This window comes from Ostrea edulis, chromosome 4 (assembly GCF_947568905.1).
Source record: "Ostrea edulis chromosome 4, xbOstEdul1.1, whole genome shotgun sequence".
Taxonomy (NCBI): Eukaryota; Metazoa; Mollusca; class Bivalvia; order Ostreida; family Ostreidae; genus Ostrea; species Ostrea edulis.
The window spans coordinates 46,533,709-46,552,742 of NC_079167.1; the positions used below are offsets into that span (position 1 = coordinate 46,533,709).

The window sequence follows — 19,034 nt, forward strand, 5'->3', positions numbered from 1 at the left end:
AATTTGCTTGGCAACTCCACTTTTTGACCCTGCCATTGAGGCAGCCATATCATAACACCGACCCCGTAATTTATTAAAAGGAATATTGAACCTGGTCAAGGTATCAGTGATTGCAGAAACGATTATATCGGCTTTAATGTCGTCGACTTCATGTGATTGATTGATTGATTTTTTTCCGCCACACTCAACAATTTTTCAGTTATAATATATAGAAGCCAACAAAAATTTCGTGTGGCACAAACTTGGTCATCGATGTATCAGAGGCAAATAACGAGTTGTTCACTATCAGAAATGTCAGTAGTCTCATCAGCCATTATGGTTAGAAATTTGACATTCTCTAAATCTTTCATAACATTTCTAAGAACTTGATTGATCATTACTTTAAGTGCGCCGTTTTGAACTTGTACTGAAACATATTTGTCAGTTTTTCTCTGAATCCATGACTGCAAAACAGGATCACTCTGTCTGCAGTTTAACCAACTCGTGAAAATTAGAAGAACTCTCCTGTTTCCCCCTGATTGGAATATTTTGTTTTGCTGGATGTCTTTTCTGTTCCGAGTGTTGTTTACTGAGAGATTCACCAACATCCTTCAATACTTTTGGAAGTGTAAACGATCTCTCAACTACTTCTCTATGACACTTGCTGTTTGCATGTTTTTCGAAGCGCATTGTGGCTTTCTTCCAATTACAGAATTCCGTTGACAAAAAAGCCTTCTCCTTATTATGATTGGACAACATACCACCCCTGTCAGCTGTTATACAGCAGAGACAAAATGCTGCATCTAAGGACACATTATAGTGGAGCCATTTCCATTTCTCACACCAAGATCCCTGAAAAGACCTTTTCTGACCCCCAAAACTTGATAAAGGAAATTTGAAATTGGTGGGTTGGAAAGGAGGCTTTTATATCAGGTGTAGGCCATCTGACATAATGTTCTAAGTTTTCAGTTCCGTCATTGTCCAGTTTTTGCTTTTTGGGCGTTGAAGTATTATTTGGACTATCTTCAAACTCAGATTTCTCACTTTTTAGATCTCCATCACCCATTCTGAATGTAGAAGGATTTTCGAGCGTATACTGAAGCTCCGCTTCATAACCGCTTTCCAAATCAGAACTGCTAGGATTTCTTGAACCCTTGGTTAGAACATCCTATGGAACACAGGGAACAAGGTGGTTAGAAGACCAATTCTGTCGTACCACATTGGATGTATGAGTCCACATCACACATATTTCATTCGAAGACACAACGTAGTCCTTGAACGGCTTTATTAGCCAATTATGGTAGTCTCTGCTGATAGCAGCATTTATTATCTCTGGGAAAATGCTTCGGTTCATTGATATGATATCATTGATTGTATATTGTTTAACAGCCCTCTCGGGAATATTTCACTCATATGGAGACGTCACCACTGCCGGTGAAGGGCTGCAAAATTTCGGCCTATGATCGGCGCTTCCGGCTCTTAAGCAGGGAGGGATCTTTATCGTGTCACACCTGCTGTGACAAGGGACCTCGGTTTTTGCGGTCTCATCCGAAGGACCGCCCCATTTAGTCGCTTTCTACGACAAATAAGGGGGTACTGAGGACCTATTCTAACCCGGATCCCCACGGGATCGCTCGAGGTCGCATATGACGTCACAGATAATGGCGCGTAAAATATCGAAGAGAATATGTATATCGCAAGATTTGAATTTCATCGCTTTCAAACTCGAAAACTACGCAAACTGTTTCATGTAAAACACATGTAAAGTAGTTTTAGGCATGAAATGAATTCATTTTGCTGAAAAAATTAATAAGTTTAGAAACATGCGATGTGTCCTTTAAGCTTAAACAGCAAATTCAATCTATTACAAATTTCTTTGGTACTCATTATTTTCGAGGTGTGTTGAATCAACCAATCAAATTAAATACCGATATCTTGGTAAGCCTCGTTCTGACGTTACAAACGTTATTGCTTGTCTTTACCAGACTTTCTGCTCATCGGAGATTTACGGAGACAGCCGAGCGTCTGGTTGCACGAGACTAACATTATTCCCCTATATATCTCTTGTTACATGTACCTAATGAATGATTAATGTTACTGTTGCACAACGTCAAAAACTAACAACTTTGATTAAATAATGCCCAACAAATTCCTTTCAGTTTTTAAAATATTCAGATGATAATTTTGACGCTTTTGCTCCCTCATTTAAGAGTTGATATCATCGAATATGTCTTCTCATTTTGTTCTATACCGTTTAACAAAATATTTTCAATTTTCAACATATATAGGATATTCCTTAAAAGGGCACGTACATGTAAGACAAAATTTGAAGATGGCATATTGTTTAGAGTCACATTCTGACCAGTGAATGTTTCGTAATTCTATACAAAATATTTTTCGTTTAAGAGATAGGAAGCATCGACGTTTCTTACCCCATTCCCTGATAAATCCCTTATTACGTAATCTATGATCATTTTGTAGATGAAAGGTGAAGGTAACGAAAATTGGTCAATCTCACAACTCCTATAAGCCATACAAAATAGACAGTTGGGCAAACACGGATCCCTGGGCACACCAGAGGTGGGATCAGGAGCCTGAGGGGAGTAAGCATCCCCTGTCGATCGGTCATACCCGCCGTGAGCCTTATATCCTGATCAGGTACTTCCAATAAAATATCTAAGTATGAAGCAGAAGTAGACGACTCTGTGGTGTAGATACATGTATCATCTCTTACGTAAAAACATACAACTTTCCTTCAATAATGCTTTGTTTTTAGATTTTGAGATATTAAGAAAATACTTTTGACCCCTTTCGACCTTTTATTGAGGGGCTGGCTCCTAAAACGTGATATTTTCGAATAGGTCTTCACATTATCTTCAAATTTTGTTCTATAATGTTTAACAAAATGTTTTTAGTCCCTGAATTCTTTAAAAGGGAACGCAAGACATTATCTACAAATTTTGTTCTAAATGTTTTTTCAAATTATTTTTGTTTAAGAAGACATTGACAAAATGCAGGAAAAATATAGAGCCCTACCGAGCTCCGGCGCTTTTTATATTTAAGAAATTTGAATGCGACTAGGCACAACTATTAATTCCACTCTAGAATCGCTGAAAAATCAAGGTGAGAACTTAAATAGTTTCCGAGAACACTCCTGGACAAATTGATCCACTAAATTTGAGAAAAACGTCAATATCTTACGTAGTGATTGACGTAATCAAAATCTCAAAACACCTATCGAGTTCAAGTAAATGTCTATCATCCCTGAAAATTTGACGAAAATTGATCAACGCATATTTGAGAAATCACGCGACCAAAACTTGTTAGAAAAAATGATAATAATTTTTTTTTTAAGAATAACAATAAGGTTTTCTGTTGGAAACAGAAGACCTTCATAATGATAAACCGTACAATCGCTATAAGTGAAATGTGACTTTGATAAAAACAGTAAAAACAATATGTTTCCAAACTTCGTTTGAGAAACATAATTAACACTAGTTTTGGGACGGGGTAATGTCTCAATTTATCTCAAAAATATTAAATCACTAGTACATATTATGTATAGCTGGCACTTTTTACAAAGTATTTCCTTTAGTTAGATAAAGATGACTTTTTGTTCGGTCGTGTCTAATTCCCTTCTTACCCCAGATCCGTCAGCTTATTCACCTGTGACAGCAACTGACTAAGTGTGTGTACTTCTATGAGCAACAATTCTTACAATGTATATACCGTACTTGTCAATTCTGATTGGTTGTTTTCCTTATGCAGAAGAGTTCCTATCATTTAGCTAGAATTATCTCTGATCATCAAAAATATCTCATTTCTTAAAACTGGTTTGTATTTATCAGTCAACAAGTTGTACCAGCCACATAATAACCATTGCTACTATGCTTTCTTCAACGTATTTGACTAGATTTCAATTGTGATGTCAATGTTACTGTTTAGTGTGATACGTTGATGTCAAATTACAAATCATTGTCAAATGAACCAAATCAAAAGTTTTCATAGCAAAACCACGTTTGAATGTAAATATTGGACTGTAAACAACAGTTAAATATCAATTTTTGGTTCGAGTTGTACTAAGAAAATTTGCATTCGCAAGCCTTTTTATAAGTTTGGTTTGAGGAGAAATGTACTAATACCTTGTTTAGGAAGTGGATAAGACACGTTAAACAAGTCCTGATATAGTTCCATGGATTTAATGGCTACTTCTAGAGAGAATTCTGTTTGATTGTATCGATCTGGAGTTGCAAATGTTCTCACCTAAATGTCAAGAAATGCATTGATTAATGATCTTCCACATTGACACACAAAACACTTATCTTTCTAATTATCATATCGTACATGTAAATCATTTTTTGTCACGATACGTATGGCACAAGTAATATAAATCTATGATTAATGAATTTCTGAATATGCCATAGATATTATCACAAATTATACATTGTTTTTAAAGAAGGTGTTGCACGTCTCATGTTAATTTCCCTAAAGGTGTTGCGTGAGATATCGATGAAATAAAGATATTCAAATATATGATAAAATCAATTGGAACTTATGTATTGATTCAACATTTTTGAAAGTAAGTTTAAAAGACGTGTATTAACAAGAATTAGCCAGAGCTATTTGAGTTTAAATCAAGCAATAAGCGATTTATATGATTGTTAGCGTTAAAATAGAGGGGTATCCCCGAATATCAGAAAAACTGCCTTCGTGAAACAAAATGAATTTAGCATGAACATGTTCTTCGAGTTTTTCATTAAAACACTGTCGCTTTGAAATTTTGTTTCACGAGGGCATTTTTTTTGGTGCAAATTTCAAAAAATCGAAACGATTTCACTTATATCATTTTCGAATTCACCTGTACGTTAATTTTCCATTGGTTGTTAAGTTCTACTGCTTGGTTCAGTGGATAAGATCGTAGACTTTAAAGTGTAAAGACATTACCTTTTTTAACGACCGGGTTCGAATACCTCACGGACACCAGATTTTTTTTCAATATTACATTTTCCATTTAGATTTTTTCTTAATTGAAACACACTTGCAAAGTGCCGAGTTCGAAATAAAATTCCAACCTAGACACTGTTTAGTTTGTGAATGGGAGTTGGAACAAACACGCCGAACACAGCATGTGATACCTGTGTTTTTGAAAGTCAAGGCTGTTAACGAGAATTCTTCGGTTTTAAAGCTTTGAAAGAAAAATGTCAAACAAGGAAAATAACTGTTAAACAGTTTGAATGGATAAGACAATATGTATTCCAGTAGAAAATTGCTATGGCAATCAATGTTTTCATGTGCATGTACATGTACTCTGAATGTTGTTGAACTTTATTAATGCGTATTAAACTTCCAATGTTTTGTTTTGTGGTCAAAGTTATGTACAGATGGTTGTGGAAAATAATGCATTCGAGTATATAGAATATTAGATATTTGATACACTCGTAACCCTATACATAGTGTCTAATACTCAGAAAAATTAAAACAATTTAATTTTCACGATTTCAAAAATCATGTTTAGACTATGTACGGACACATAAACTATTTTAGGCTTGCACTTAGTATTGGGGAATCCCACAGGTATGTAAATGGCAAATACGAAATAAGAGTTTAAATAGGAATGAAGGTAAGTTCTACGTCACTGGTGTTTAAATACCAGGCACAAAGCACCGATTAGGGAAAGTTACCGCTTCTGTGCAACACCTTCTTTGCGAATAATTTATTGTGCTTGTATTGTATTGTTTATTGACTTTAAGCCTTACGGCTCATCAGCATAATACATATTCAATTACAAAGTATAAACAAAAAAGATGTATACAGTATGAAAAGTGGAGTGAATATTAGAGGATGGACATACATGAAGAGAGTTATAAGTCAAGTTTACATTAAAAAAAAACCCAACAAAAACCAGCATATACATTAGACGATAGTTTGGCTAGATCGTAAGAGTAAAGCACTTTTTAAAAATTTACTCAGATTACAGAGTTGTTTTCTATTATGAATTGACATCAATTGTACCAGTTTAAACATAGAAGCATGCGACCAATAATACTTTTTTTATATATGCAGATCTGAGGTTTTTGTACAAAGGACATATTAAAATAAAATGATATTCGTCCTCAACTTCGTTCAAATTACAAAATTCACACAATCGATCTTGTCTTGCTGTGCCATTATATCTACCTTGTTCAATTCTAAGCTGGTGAGCAGACAATCTAAATTTTGCTAAAAGATTAATAAGATTTTCCGGAATAGATTTTGTCAAGTAAAATTGAATGGTAACATTATCAATAAGGTGTCTATACAGAATACATTTGGGTGAATTATCAAAAAATTCATCTCGTGACGGCATGAAGTTGTCAGTTAAACGCTGTTTGAGACATTCTAGAAATAAAACTTCATTATTAACATAGTGGTTAAACCATACATCACCAAATCCTTTCGATAATAATAAATGCTTAAATTGGCAGCCAATTACAGTTCTTGTGATTGCAAATCAACATGTCATCATATATAGATTGAAGAATACAATTATCGGTTTTGATAACTTTCAACCAATATTTAACAATTTTTATCATACGTAAATTATACATTGGCACACAACCAAGTTCCCCGTAAACCATATAATTTGGAGTGCACTTCTTTACATGTAAAATTCGCTTACAAAAGTCCACATGTACCTTTTCAACGTCGTTACCTGGGTTAAAACCCCAAATTTCACTACCATAATTCAAAACACTTGAAACATAAGTATCAAATACATGAGGTTTTGTTACAATATTCAGTGACAGATTATCACAAATTCGAAGAATATGGTACATACATTTTCTACCCTGCTCGGCGATAATACACTGAGACTTTAAAAATTTACCATTAAAATTTAAAGTAAGACCAAGATAATTAAAGCTGTCAACAACTTCTAGTTCGCTACCATTGTAAAACCATTTGCTGGCGGCATTTATTTTCCCTCCGTTACGAAAGACAAGAGCTTTTGTTTTTTGAATGTTAACCTTTAGGTCCCATTCGTTACAGTAAACTGATAAAGTATTTAACATGTTTTGTAATCCTGTGGCTGATTCAGAAAAAAGTACAGTATCATCAGCGTACATTAGCAAAAACAGTGATATATCTTTAAAGTCAATTCCATCACATAAGCTATTAATAAATGCATTCTCAAAATCATTCACATAGAGAGAGAACAAAAAGGGGGACAACCCCTCACCTTGTAATACGGGCGTAGATAGAAAACAGCGCCCACTATCATTTAGAGTACTTAAAAGGGATCAGGAAGCTTTCGGGGGCAATTGAGCTCACTTGAAATTTCCTTATTATACTTTTCATATGATCATAATGGAGGTTGATATCTCCTTAGTCGCGGAAGTTCATTGGTAGAGCATTCGCCTCGTAACCGGAAGGTCATGAGTTCGAGTCCCGCTCGTAAACATAGGCAGTGATTGCTCCTTCGTTTAACGCTTGGCTTTTAGAAGTGAGAATCACGGGTCTTTCAGATATTACTTTAAAATGGAAGTTTTAACCCTATCAGAAATAAAATTAGGAAATGTTATCTCCATTGCCTCAAAGCCTCCCTGACCCCTTAAAAGGGCTCTATATAATAATATGAGTTACCTCTAAAGCCCCAAACTGAGGGTGGGGAATGATAGTCCAAAGGGTCCCCTACCTTGCCTCCATACTCGTTTTGTATACCCTTCTTTTTTATTAAATGATTTTATTATGAAAAACAAATAATGACAATAGCAGTATTAATACTATATATTAATGCCTGTTCATGATTATTTTGTATATAGAAAACTAGTGCTTGCTTTTAAGGTTCTTAATAACATGACACCAGAATATATGAACGTTTTTAGTTTTGTCAGCCAAGTTAGTTCCAGAACAACAAGAAGTAGCGATAGTGGCATTTTATATTTACCAAAAGTTCGAACTGAATATTATAAATGGTCTTTTAAGGTATCCTCCACAATTTTATGGAATCAGTTGCCCGAGTCTGTCAGAAGCTGTGGTTCTATTACATCTTTTAAATCGGCATATTTGCAGCATTATTACTCAAATAAGTGATATATAGATATGATGTATATGTTTATTTTTTTCCATAGTGATATCGTGTGTATATTTTATGTATTTATTTTATATTATGTTACCTGTTTTTCTATTCTCTCATTTATCTGTCTGTGAATGTGTTTTATACAGGACCACAATGTAAACTAGTCATTTGTACTAATTGTGCTATCCTGTCTAAATAAAAGAATTTATTATTTTATTATTATAATATTGACAACAAATAATACAGACATATCGATTGAATAAGTTGATACAAAGAATCGTGAATTGAATGAATTCATACCAATTAGAATACATAGATTTCAAAAACAATTATTCAATTTCAAATGACAATTAAACAAAACAACATTTCTTAGCCTATACATTATAAATTATTTTTAGTGAATATGAACGACACGCATGCATATACCTATAGGTATAAACATCTTAATAAGTAAGTATGATATTTAAGATGAATGGTGGTATACATTAGAATAAAACCCACATACAAGGAGTAAACACATATGCCCAAGAGTACATGGATACTCCTTAATATTCATCTGAGTGACATACCTCCTCAGAGGGTGGATTTTCCACATTATTATTTTGAATTTTAATGCATACAAATTTACATCCATCTACAAGCACCAGTGGCCTAGCATATTGACAATTATTTCATTAAGATTTTACAATAGATAACAAATTGATAAATCGTTTTACTTTGTATTCAACCATGTTTCTTTCAGATAAAGATAATATGAAATCCATATCCTTAGACAGAGAGTTTTTTTTAAATATATTGTTACATACAGATTGTACTTAAAGCTGTATGGTCCGAGTTACAATATCTTTTTCCATCTAGTAAATACGCTATTAAATCATCGCACGTATGTAGTTATGAGGCTGTATGACATATCATACATTATTTCACCTGTTTTAACCAAAATTATTTGATTTTAAAAAATGTTTACAAATAACTGCGTCACTCTACCATTTCTTACAAATAACCGCGTCATTCTGCCATTTCAAGTGACAGTCACGTGACCAGTTCAAACTGAGAGATCATCGGTGGTCTTATCTGTGTAAAGCTGTGTATTTTGTTACAACAGTACCGTGCCATAAGTTTAATAGAAATAAAAATATCAAATACCTCTTAGTAATTCGTTGTTTTACGCTCTTTCAGCCTTAAAACTAGACAGTTGCGTATGAGTTAATACATCATGTTGGGATTCTCCTGACGCGCGTGGGTCTATTTATAGACGTCTAACACTGTATGATTTATGGGATAATTTATATATCTACCACACTATATTTACTTTATAAATAATATTCTCATTGTTTTCTTTTACATGCAGATTTTTTCAATCATGTAAATAAGGGAAAGTTAATAACTTTATAAAGTAATTACATGTAATCTGCTTTAAGGTAATTATGTACAGAAATAATACAGCTTTAATCTTTCCTGACACATATTTTGTATTCTACCTGCCATTTTGAATTTATATGTTTCATAAGCTACTGCAATTGTATTCTAGATTAAATAAAACAACAATAATGTGTTACTTCATAGTTCAAGACACCATTTAGTTTATGTCACACACCTTGATCATTGTTACATATGTACATACAAAAATAAGATGTTTGATGTCTTCACTTTCATGCATGAAAGGTGAAGATAACGAACAGCGATCAATCTCATAACTCCAAAAGCCTCGTTTAAAGTTAGCATTTCGCAACTTCTATGATCGTTATAATGATCTAGTTTGCCCATCATAGTTGACCCATCATATCATTGGGTCAAATGCTGTCTGGTGTGTTTCATACCGATTGTTAGGCCGTTCTTGGAACACTGATTTTGACTGCTGATAACTCCGTTTACCTGATCAAGATATAGGGATCACGGCGGGTGTGACCGGTCGACAGGGGATGCTTACTCCTCCTAGGCACCTGTTCTTACCTCTGGTGTATTCAGGGGTTCGTGTTTGCCCAACTCTCTATTTTGTATTGCTTGTAGGAGTTATGAGATTGATCACTGTTCGTTATCTTCACCTTTCACAAGAAATACAAAATAAAGAGTTGGGCAAACATGGACCCCTGGACACACCAGAGGTGGGATCAGATGCCTAGGAGGAGTAAGCATCCCTTATCAAGCGATCACACCTACTGTGAACCCTATATCTTGATCAGGTAAACGGAGTTATTCGTAGTCAAAGCCAGTGTGCAAGAACGACCTAACAATCGGTATGAAACACGCCAGACAGCATTTGACCAAATGATAGGTCGTATTGGCAAACTAGATCATTATAACGATCATAGAATTTCCGAAATGCTGACTTTAAACGAAAGCGTGAAAATCCTTGTAACATCAACTTGTTTGTCAGTAGCCTGCCTCGATTTCAATTCTGATCATAAGCAGAGCAAGCTGTTGTATATAAACACCATGCATTATGCAGGTGATAATGGAATATTACTACATAAATATTGGAAGTTGTGTTGGCAATAGAGAAGATGAAATCATCCTGTGTTTCATAAAGTTGAGTTGTTAGTTTCCCGTTAATATTCATTTTCAATCAAATATCCAACTACGAAGCAGATGTGGAGGACTCTGTGGTGTCTTTTATCTCGAGTTTACAGGGATATATCGAATCGACATATGAATGAAAATGCATCTAATGATCACATTTTGCATCTGGCCTTAATCTACATTTTTGCAGAGAAGAATTACCGTATAGTTTTCTGCAATTTATAATTACATGTAAATTCACTAAGGCGCTTCTCATATATACATTTCACCTTGTTTGTGTAAATATTGCACCAATAATCTCTACTTATATCATAAGATTTACTTCATAAAGATTGCTCCCGCTGGGATCCGGGTTAGATTAGGTCCTCATGATCAGTTGTACATGTAAGAGGCGACTAAATGGGGCGATCGTTCGGATGAGACCGTAAAACCCGAGACCCCTTGTCACAGCAGATGAGACACGATAAAGATCAATCCCTGCTCTAAGGCCGTAAGTGCTGAACAATAGGCCTAAATTTTGCTGTCCTTCACCGGTAATGGTGACGTCTCCATGTGAGTGTAAAATTCTCGAGGGTATGTTAAACAATCTACAATCAACCTACTAAAGATAGATAAAATGGCGCCTTAATTTTTTTTAAACAACAGATTATAATAATAGAATTTACACTTTTTATCGGTCATACAATAGACACCGTTACGAAAAATGAACATATTCATTATGTTTTTACGAGTTTTTTGAATAAAAGACAAGTGTTTAATATGGAATGTTGCATTCCATATTAAACAATTGGCCTTTTTTCAAAACAATATTTCAAAAAAAAATATTATATTCACATAGCCCATTTGATCTATTCACTAATGCCTCTTTTAGTTATTCTAATATATTTATATTCACCGCTCATTTAAAAGATTCCTCGTTAATAGTATTTGGCTTTCAATCCAATTTCTAGAAAATAGAGTTTTACATTTGTATTGAAAACGATTATTCCACAATGATAGTTGTGTGAAAGTTGTAAGTTGTGGTGTATCTGTTATCGTTTTACAAATAATAAGATATCTTATGGTAAAACAAAGTCAAATGGGATACGATTGTAAAGTTCTCTTTTTTCTCTTTTTACCTCACCTGAGCCGATTGATTGATTGATGTTTTCCGCCACACTCAACAATTTTTCAGTTATCTGGTGGCACCCAGTTTTTATTGGTGGAAGAGAGAACCCAGATACAACATACCTGGGAAGAGACTACCGACCTTCCGAAAGTAAACTTTCTCACTTACCGGCGCGAGCGGGATTCGAACCCGCGCCGACAGAGGTGAGAGGCCGCGTGATTTTGAGCGCGATGCTCTAACCACTCGGCCACGGAGGCCTTCACCTGAGCTTTTCTGATCAAAATTTGACCGTTGTCTGTTGTCGTCGTAAACTTTTCACAATTTCATCTTCTTCTCAAGAACCACCAGGCCAATTATAATCAGACTTGGCCAAAAGTATCCTGGGGTAAAGGGCTTTCAAGTTTGTTCACATGAAGGTCCATGCCCCCTTAAAAGGGGAGATAATCGTAAAAATAGTCTGGGGTCATTTAAAAATCTTCTTCTCAAGAACCACTGCACCAGAGGAGCTGACATTTTTATGAAAGCTTCCTGACATAGTACAGATTCAAGTTTGTACAAATCTTGGTCCCCGGGGTTAGGTTGGGGCCACAATAGGGGATAAAAGTTTTACATACAAATATATAGGGAAAATCTTTAAAAATCTTCTTCTTAAGAACCAATGAGTCAGAAGAGCTGAAATTTACATGAAAGCTTCCTGACATAGTGCAGATTCAAGTTTTTTTCAAATAATGGCTCCAAGGGATAGATTGGGGCCACAATAGGGGATCAAAGTTTTACATTGAAATCTAGGGAAAATCTTTAAAAATCTTCTTCTCAAGAACCAATGAACCAGAAGAGCTGAAATTTATATGAAAGTTTCCTGACATAATGTAGATTTAAGTTTGTTCAAATCATGCCCCCCCCCCCCCCCCCCGGGGGGTAGATTGGGGCCACAATAGGGGATCACAGTTTTACGTAGAAATATATAGGGAAAATCTTTTAAAATCTTCTTCTCAAGAGCCAATGAGCCAGAAGAGCTGAAATTTACATGAAAGCATCCTGACATAGTGCAGATTCAAGTTTGTTCAAATCATGGCCCCCGAGGTAGGTTGGGGCCACAATAGGGGATCAGAGTTTTACTTGAGAAGAAACAGAGAAAATATTTTAAAATCTTCTTCTCAAAAACCACTGAGCCAGAAAAGCTGAGATTTACATGACAGCTTCCTAACATAATGCAGATTCAAGTTTGTTCAAATCATGGTCCATGGGGGTATGATGGGGCCACAATAGGGGATCAAAGTTTGACATAGAAATATATTGGAAAACTCTTTAAAAATCTTCTTCTCAAGAACCACTGAGCCAGAAAAGCTGAGATTTACATGAAAGCTTCCTGACATAATGCATATTCAAGTTTATTCAAATCATGGCCACCAGGGAGAAACCACGTGACCCTGGGCCATGACGGTCGTGCCGCAGTAGGCTCCGGTGTTTTGGCTATTTTTGAAGTTCTGTGAGGGAAATTTACTTTCTTCATTCAGGATTTTCATTTCTAACTACAAACTGTAAGTCCATATAGTGAACATTCTGTCAAAAACGTGTTACTTATCGTGTTACTATATTTACATCGAAGTTTACCTGTTAATTCCGTCACGCACGGTTTACCTCACGATATATAGTAGTGAACACGGCTCAACTGACTTAGTTTTTTTCTCCTATTTTGTATTATATATTATAAAAATCTCATACAAACAATCTACCATGGAGACTGGGATGATCAAACCTGTCTATATTAGAAACTCTGACATTGTAATTGGCAACAATACTGTTACCGATTATGAGATTCTAGAATCTGTTATCAAATGCACCAGTGATATCAAATGTATACAACGAGATCGTGGACTCTGGAGGATCTACGTAAATACTCTCCAAAGTAGAACCAAACTACTGTCTGAAGGTTTCGACTTTCGAAACACAAATGTTTATGCTTTTGAAACAAACCCTTTCTCAGCTGGTACAAACTCTCCCAAGGAGGAAGTTTTGAGAATCACAATCAAAGGAGTTCCTCTATCCGTTGATGATGGAGAAATTATAAAGATGCTTGATAACTTTGATGTATCTCTTACAAGCCCAATAAAATATGAAAATATACGGCATCCAATAACCCGGAAAATGACAAGTATTCTAAATGGAAACAGGTTTGTCTATGCCAAACCTCTTCCCCAGGGAAAATCTTTGCCAAGATCAGCTATTTGTGCGGGCTTAAAATGTCTCATCTATCACAAAGGTCAACCTTCAAATAAACAGACGCCTATGTGTACTAACTGCTGGGGCGAGCATTGGAGATCCCAGTGTACGAAAACCAAACGCTGCAGAATCTGTCTACAAGATGGACATGATCCAGGATCTGAATTATGTGATGCCTTTGTAGAAAACCAGAAGGAAGTCATGTCTTTTGCTGGTTCTGAAAATCCTCTTTCCAACTTTTTCCCGTGCTCCCTACATGTATTTGGCGTTCACCATCAATCTTCCGAACACGCATTTCAGTATGTCAAGGCCATTCGAAATGGAGACATCCAAAAAGCGCAGGCTATTCAAGATGTAAACTCAGCCTTAGAAGCCAAAAAATTGGGGAAAGAGATTCACAGCAGTGATGAATTCCTGTCTAAGCGAGAAGAAGTAATGGAGGAAATTCTAAAGGCTAAATATAATCAAGTGGAAGAATATCACGCTGTACTGAAGAAAAGTACGCCCTCCACTATATATGCTGAAGCCGTCTACGACGATTTCTGGGGCACTGGCCTAAATCGGATAGGAACGGATCACACAGATCACAATAAATGGCCCGGCAAAAATATCATGGGTAAGCTTACTCACAAAATCGCTTGTGAAAACAGACCCCCGAGTCGATCAATATCCGTCCCCAGGAACACTCAGTTGTCGGACCAGAGGAACATCTCAGACATGCTCAGCAGCATTCAAAAGAACGATGCTAAAAAGCCGAGAACTGGACGAAACTCCCGAAACAGGAACACAAAAAATAGTGTTAATTCAAAAAAAGAATGTGATCAATCTGTCAATACGCCACAACCAGTGACAACGGATAGGTAACAATCATATATTGCGATTCACGGACTGAAACTGGACAATGGAATTAGATATCTACAACTTATACAAAACTATCTTTTTATATTTTTTTTTGCAATTTTATAGATATGCAAACTTTCTTCAACTTATATACATATACATGTATTTACATATTACTGTATTTTTCCTCAAATTATAGCCTAAATGGATAAGTTTGAAATACTGTCGGTAAATGTTCGAGGATTAAACTCGGACGAAAAAAGAGTTAAGTTATATACATGGTTAAATGATATGAATGTAGATATTATCTTTTTACAAGAAACACACTATATTGAGAAAAATATATTTAAATATGACTCAAGGTGGTTCGGTAAATCGGTTCATTGTTTTAGTGATTCACCTTTTAGTAGAGGTGTTAGCATTCTTTTTAAAAAAGAATTAAAACTAGAAATAATTGAAAAACACGCATCATTGGACGGAAGAAGATTGTTTTTAAAAGCAAAAATACATGGAAAAATAGTTTCACTTGTAAATATTTACGCACCAAACACTATAAAAGAAAGATGCACATTCTTTAAAAAATTGAACAATTTTCTGCAAAAACAAGGTATAACAGAAGATGACAATATCATAATATGCGGGGATTTTAACTGTAAAACAGATAACTTTCATGACCAAAGTACGTCGAAGCTTAAAAAGATTGTTTGTTCTTTTGATTTGTATGATACTTGGCAATCAACACATCCAACTTTTAAAGGTCATACATGGTGTAATTCAGAGGATATCCCTAGTAGTAGAATCGATTATATATTTCTGAATAGAAACTTTACATTCGATTTAAACAATATAATCATACGAAAAATTCCAGGTACAAACTTTGGGAAAAGAATGTCTGACCATAGGTCATTAAAAATAACGTTTAAAATAGATGCAAATAAAAGGGGAAATGGATATTGGAAACTTAATAACTCCCATTTAAATGATTTAAACTATAAAAAAGAAATTCATAGAATTATCGATGAGATACATAATGAAGAATTAGACCCAGTAGATAAGTGGGAAACATTCAAAATAAAATCTCGGGATTTTTCTATTCAGTTTTCGAAAGAATCAAATCTAAATATAAAAAATCGCATTAAATCAATAGAAAAAGAAATAAATGATATAGAGGAGCTTGATTCTTATAGTATAGATATGAATAAAAAACGTAATCTAGAATCAGAACTAGATAAGTTATATGACAAAAAATGTAAAGGTGCCTTCGTAAGGTCACGATCAAAATGGATGCTGGAAGGCGAAAAATGTTCAAAATTCTTTCTAAATTTAGAGAAAAGTAGGCAGAAACAAAGTGTCATAAAAGAATTGAAAGTTAATGAAGATACTCGCATAGAAAACACCAACGATATTTTGGGTGCTATGTGTGATTTCTACAAAAGTCTATACTCGTCTGATAATATATCAGATGAATGCATAGATAATTATCTATCGTCTATTAATTTAGAAAATGTACTGAGTGAGAATGATGCAAACTATTGTGAGCAGTTTCCATCTCTTGAGGAATGCACTGATGCTGTAACAAATCTAAAAACGAACAAATCTCCAGGACTTGATGGTCTTACAAACGAATTTTACCAATATTTTTGGAATGACATAAAAGACCTATTTTACGAAGCGCTAAAAGTAATATTTGATAATGGTCAAATGACTTTTTCACAGAGAACTGCTGTTATCTCCCTCCTGTATAAAAAAGGAGATGAAACGAACCTTAAAAATTATAGGCCAATTAGTTTGACTAACACGGATTATAAAATAATTGCTTTTATTTTTGCGAGAAGACTTCAAAAGGTTGTAGGAAATATCATTAATGAACATCAATCGGCATACATTAAAGGAAGATATATTGGCGAAAATGCTAGAGTAATTTTAGATATATTCGAATATTGTGAGGAAACAGAAACAGACGGAATATTGCTATTTTTAGATTTCGAAAAGGCGTTCGATTCAATAGAATGGAACTTCTTATTTAAAACTTTAGAGAAATATCATTTTAAACATAATTTTATAAAATGGATGAAAATTCTTTATAAAAATCCGCTATTTCGATTAAAAAACAATGGATGGATCTCAAAAACATGTCCCATGTCGAGAGGCATAAGACAAGGGTGTCCTATTTTGGCAATTCTATATCTATTTGTCGCAGATATTCTAGCCTTAAAGATAAAGAAAAATGATAAAATTTTAGGAATTAAACCCTCTGAATTTAGTAAAGAGTATAAACATGTTCATCATGCAGATGATCTGACACTATTTCTTAAAAGTGTAGAATCTTTAAAGGAGGCTTTAAAAACAATCAATGAATTTTCCAAACATGCAGGATCAAAGCTAAACGTGGATAAAACCGAATGTATATTGACAGGTCCACATAGGTTGCATCGTAACATAGAAAAACTTGAGGGAATAAAAGTAAATACATCATCTGTAAAATGCCTTGGAATATATATTGGCGTAGATAAAGAAGAATGTTACAAAAGAAACTGGATTGATAAAAGTGAAAAAATGCAAAAACTGTTTGAGTCATGGAAGAAGAGAAAACTTACAATTTTTGGTAAAACTGAAATAATTAATACTTTAGGCATAAGCAAATTCATTTATGTTGCATCTATACTACCTCTCCCTAGTGAAATTTTTATTAAACAGCTATGTAGAATTATTTTTAATTTTCTATGGGGGTCAAAAGATAGAATAAAAAGAAAAACACTGATTGGTAAAATAGAAGATGGTGGTATTGGAGTAATAGATATACTTACTAAATTCCACGCATTGAAAGCTGCCTGGATACCGCGACTTATAAAAAATGACGGTCATAACTTTATACGTTCACACCTTGATAAACTATTAAGAGCTTATAATGTAAATCTAGAATATATATTGAAAATGAATTGTACTGATTTAAAGAACTTTGATATATTTACCAAACTTCCACAATTTTATAAAGAGGTGTTTATTTACTTTAATCAATGTAAAAAAATTCCTAATGTGCAAAATATGAACAATAACGAAATATTACAAGAACCAATTTGGAACAATAAGCATTTTTTGTTTAATGGCAAGACTATATATTTTAAAAATTGGATAAAAAATATTAAATATGTAAAAGATTTGTTCAATGATAGCGGTTTTAAGACCATTGATGAAATAAGCAAAGAAATTTGCAAAAAAGCAAATGTACTTTGTGAATATAAAATAGTCAAATCAGCTTTTAAATACATAAGAGAGAAAATTCATGGATACGAATCAAAATTTATAAACATAAAAGATAAAAGATATTTCAATTTTACTAATAAATATTGTACGGTTGAAAAACAAAAATGTAAATTTTTCTATGAAATACTTTTGAGTAAATTGTTTATATCACCTAAGCACCATAATTTATATCACAAAGAATATAATGTCAGTAAAGAAATGTGGAAACACATTTATCAACAAAAAATCAAGTTAGCTTTAGATAGAAATATTGCTGAATTTAATTATAAACTGATGCATAATTTGCTTTCCTGTAAAAAATACATGTTTAAATGGAAAAAAGAATCTTCTGACAAATGTTCTCTGTGTCTAGAAACAGAAGATATGAGACATCTTATATATGAGTGTAAAAATGTTTCATTGGTTTGGAATATGGTGTCTTTGGCGTGCAAAGTCAATATTCAATGGAAAAGTATTGTTATTGGTTTTTATTTTGAATGTAATCAAAGCACACGCCTGCTTAATAACTTTATTTCCTTCATTGCTTTGAAGATATACAAATATAAAATGTTTTGTAGACTAAGTAATCTTGAAGAAACTGAATATAGCATATCAAATCATGTCAAGAAGTGTACAGTTTTGTGGTGTAAAGTTATAAAGTATAGTAATAATGCATTGAAAACAAATGCTATTGAACATTTCATAAAACTGTTGTAATTTGTATCTATATTTTTTCTGCAATGTATTGCATTGTACCTGTGCTATTGTACTACTGATGGTATTAATATGAGTAATAAACTATGAAATCATAAAAAAAAAAAAAAAAAAAATCATGGCCACCAGGGGTTTGATGGGGTCACAATAGGGGATCAAAGTTTTACATACAAATATATAAGGAAAATCTTTTAAAATCTTCTTCTCAAGAACCACTGAGCCAGAAAAGTTGATATTTACATGAAAGCTTTCTGACATATTTCAGATTTCAGTTTGTTAAAATCATGGCCTCCAGGGGTAGGATGGGGTCACAAGGGGGAATCAAAGTTTTGCATACAAATATATAGGGAA

The 19,034-nt window shown here is 34.0% G+C and overlaps 1 protein-coding gene across 1 annotated transcript in view; it reads right to left on the reverse strand.

Moving 5' to 3' along the window:
• Window positions 1–19,034, reverse strand: part of LOC125670998 (glutamyl aminopeptidase-like) — a 288,688-nt gene that overhangs the window by 126,273 nt on the left and 143,381 nt on the right. The window contains exon 4 of the mRNA XM_048906475.2: window positions 4,122–4,242. Coding sequence (XP_048762432.2) covers window positions 4,122–4,242 — 121 coding nt within the window. The remainder of the gene's footprint in view (window positions 1–4,121; window positions 4,243–19,034) is intronic.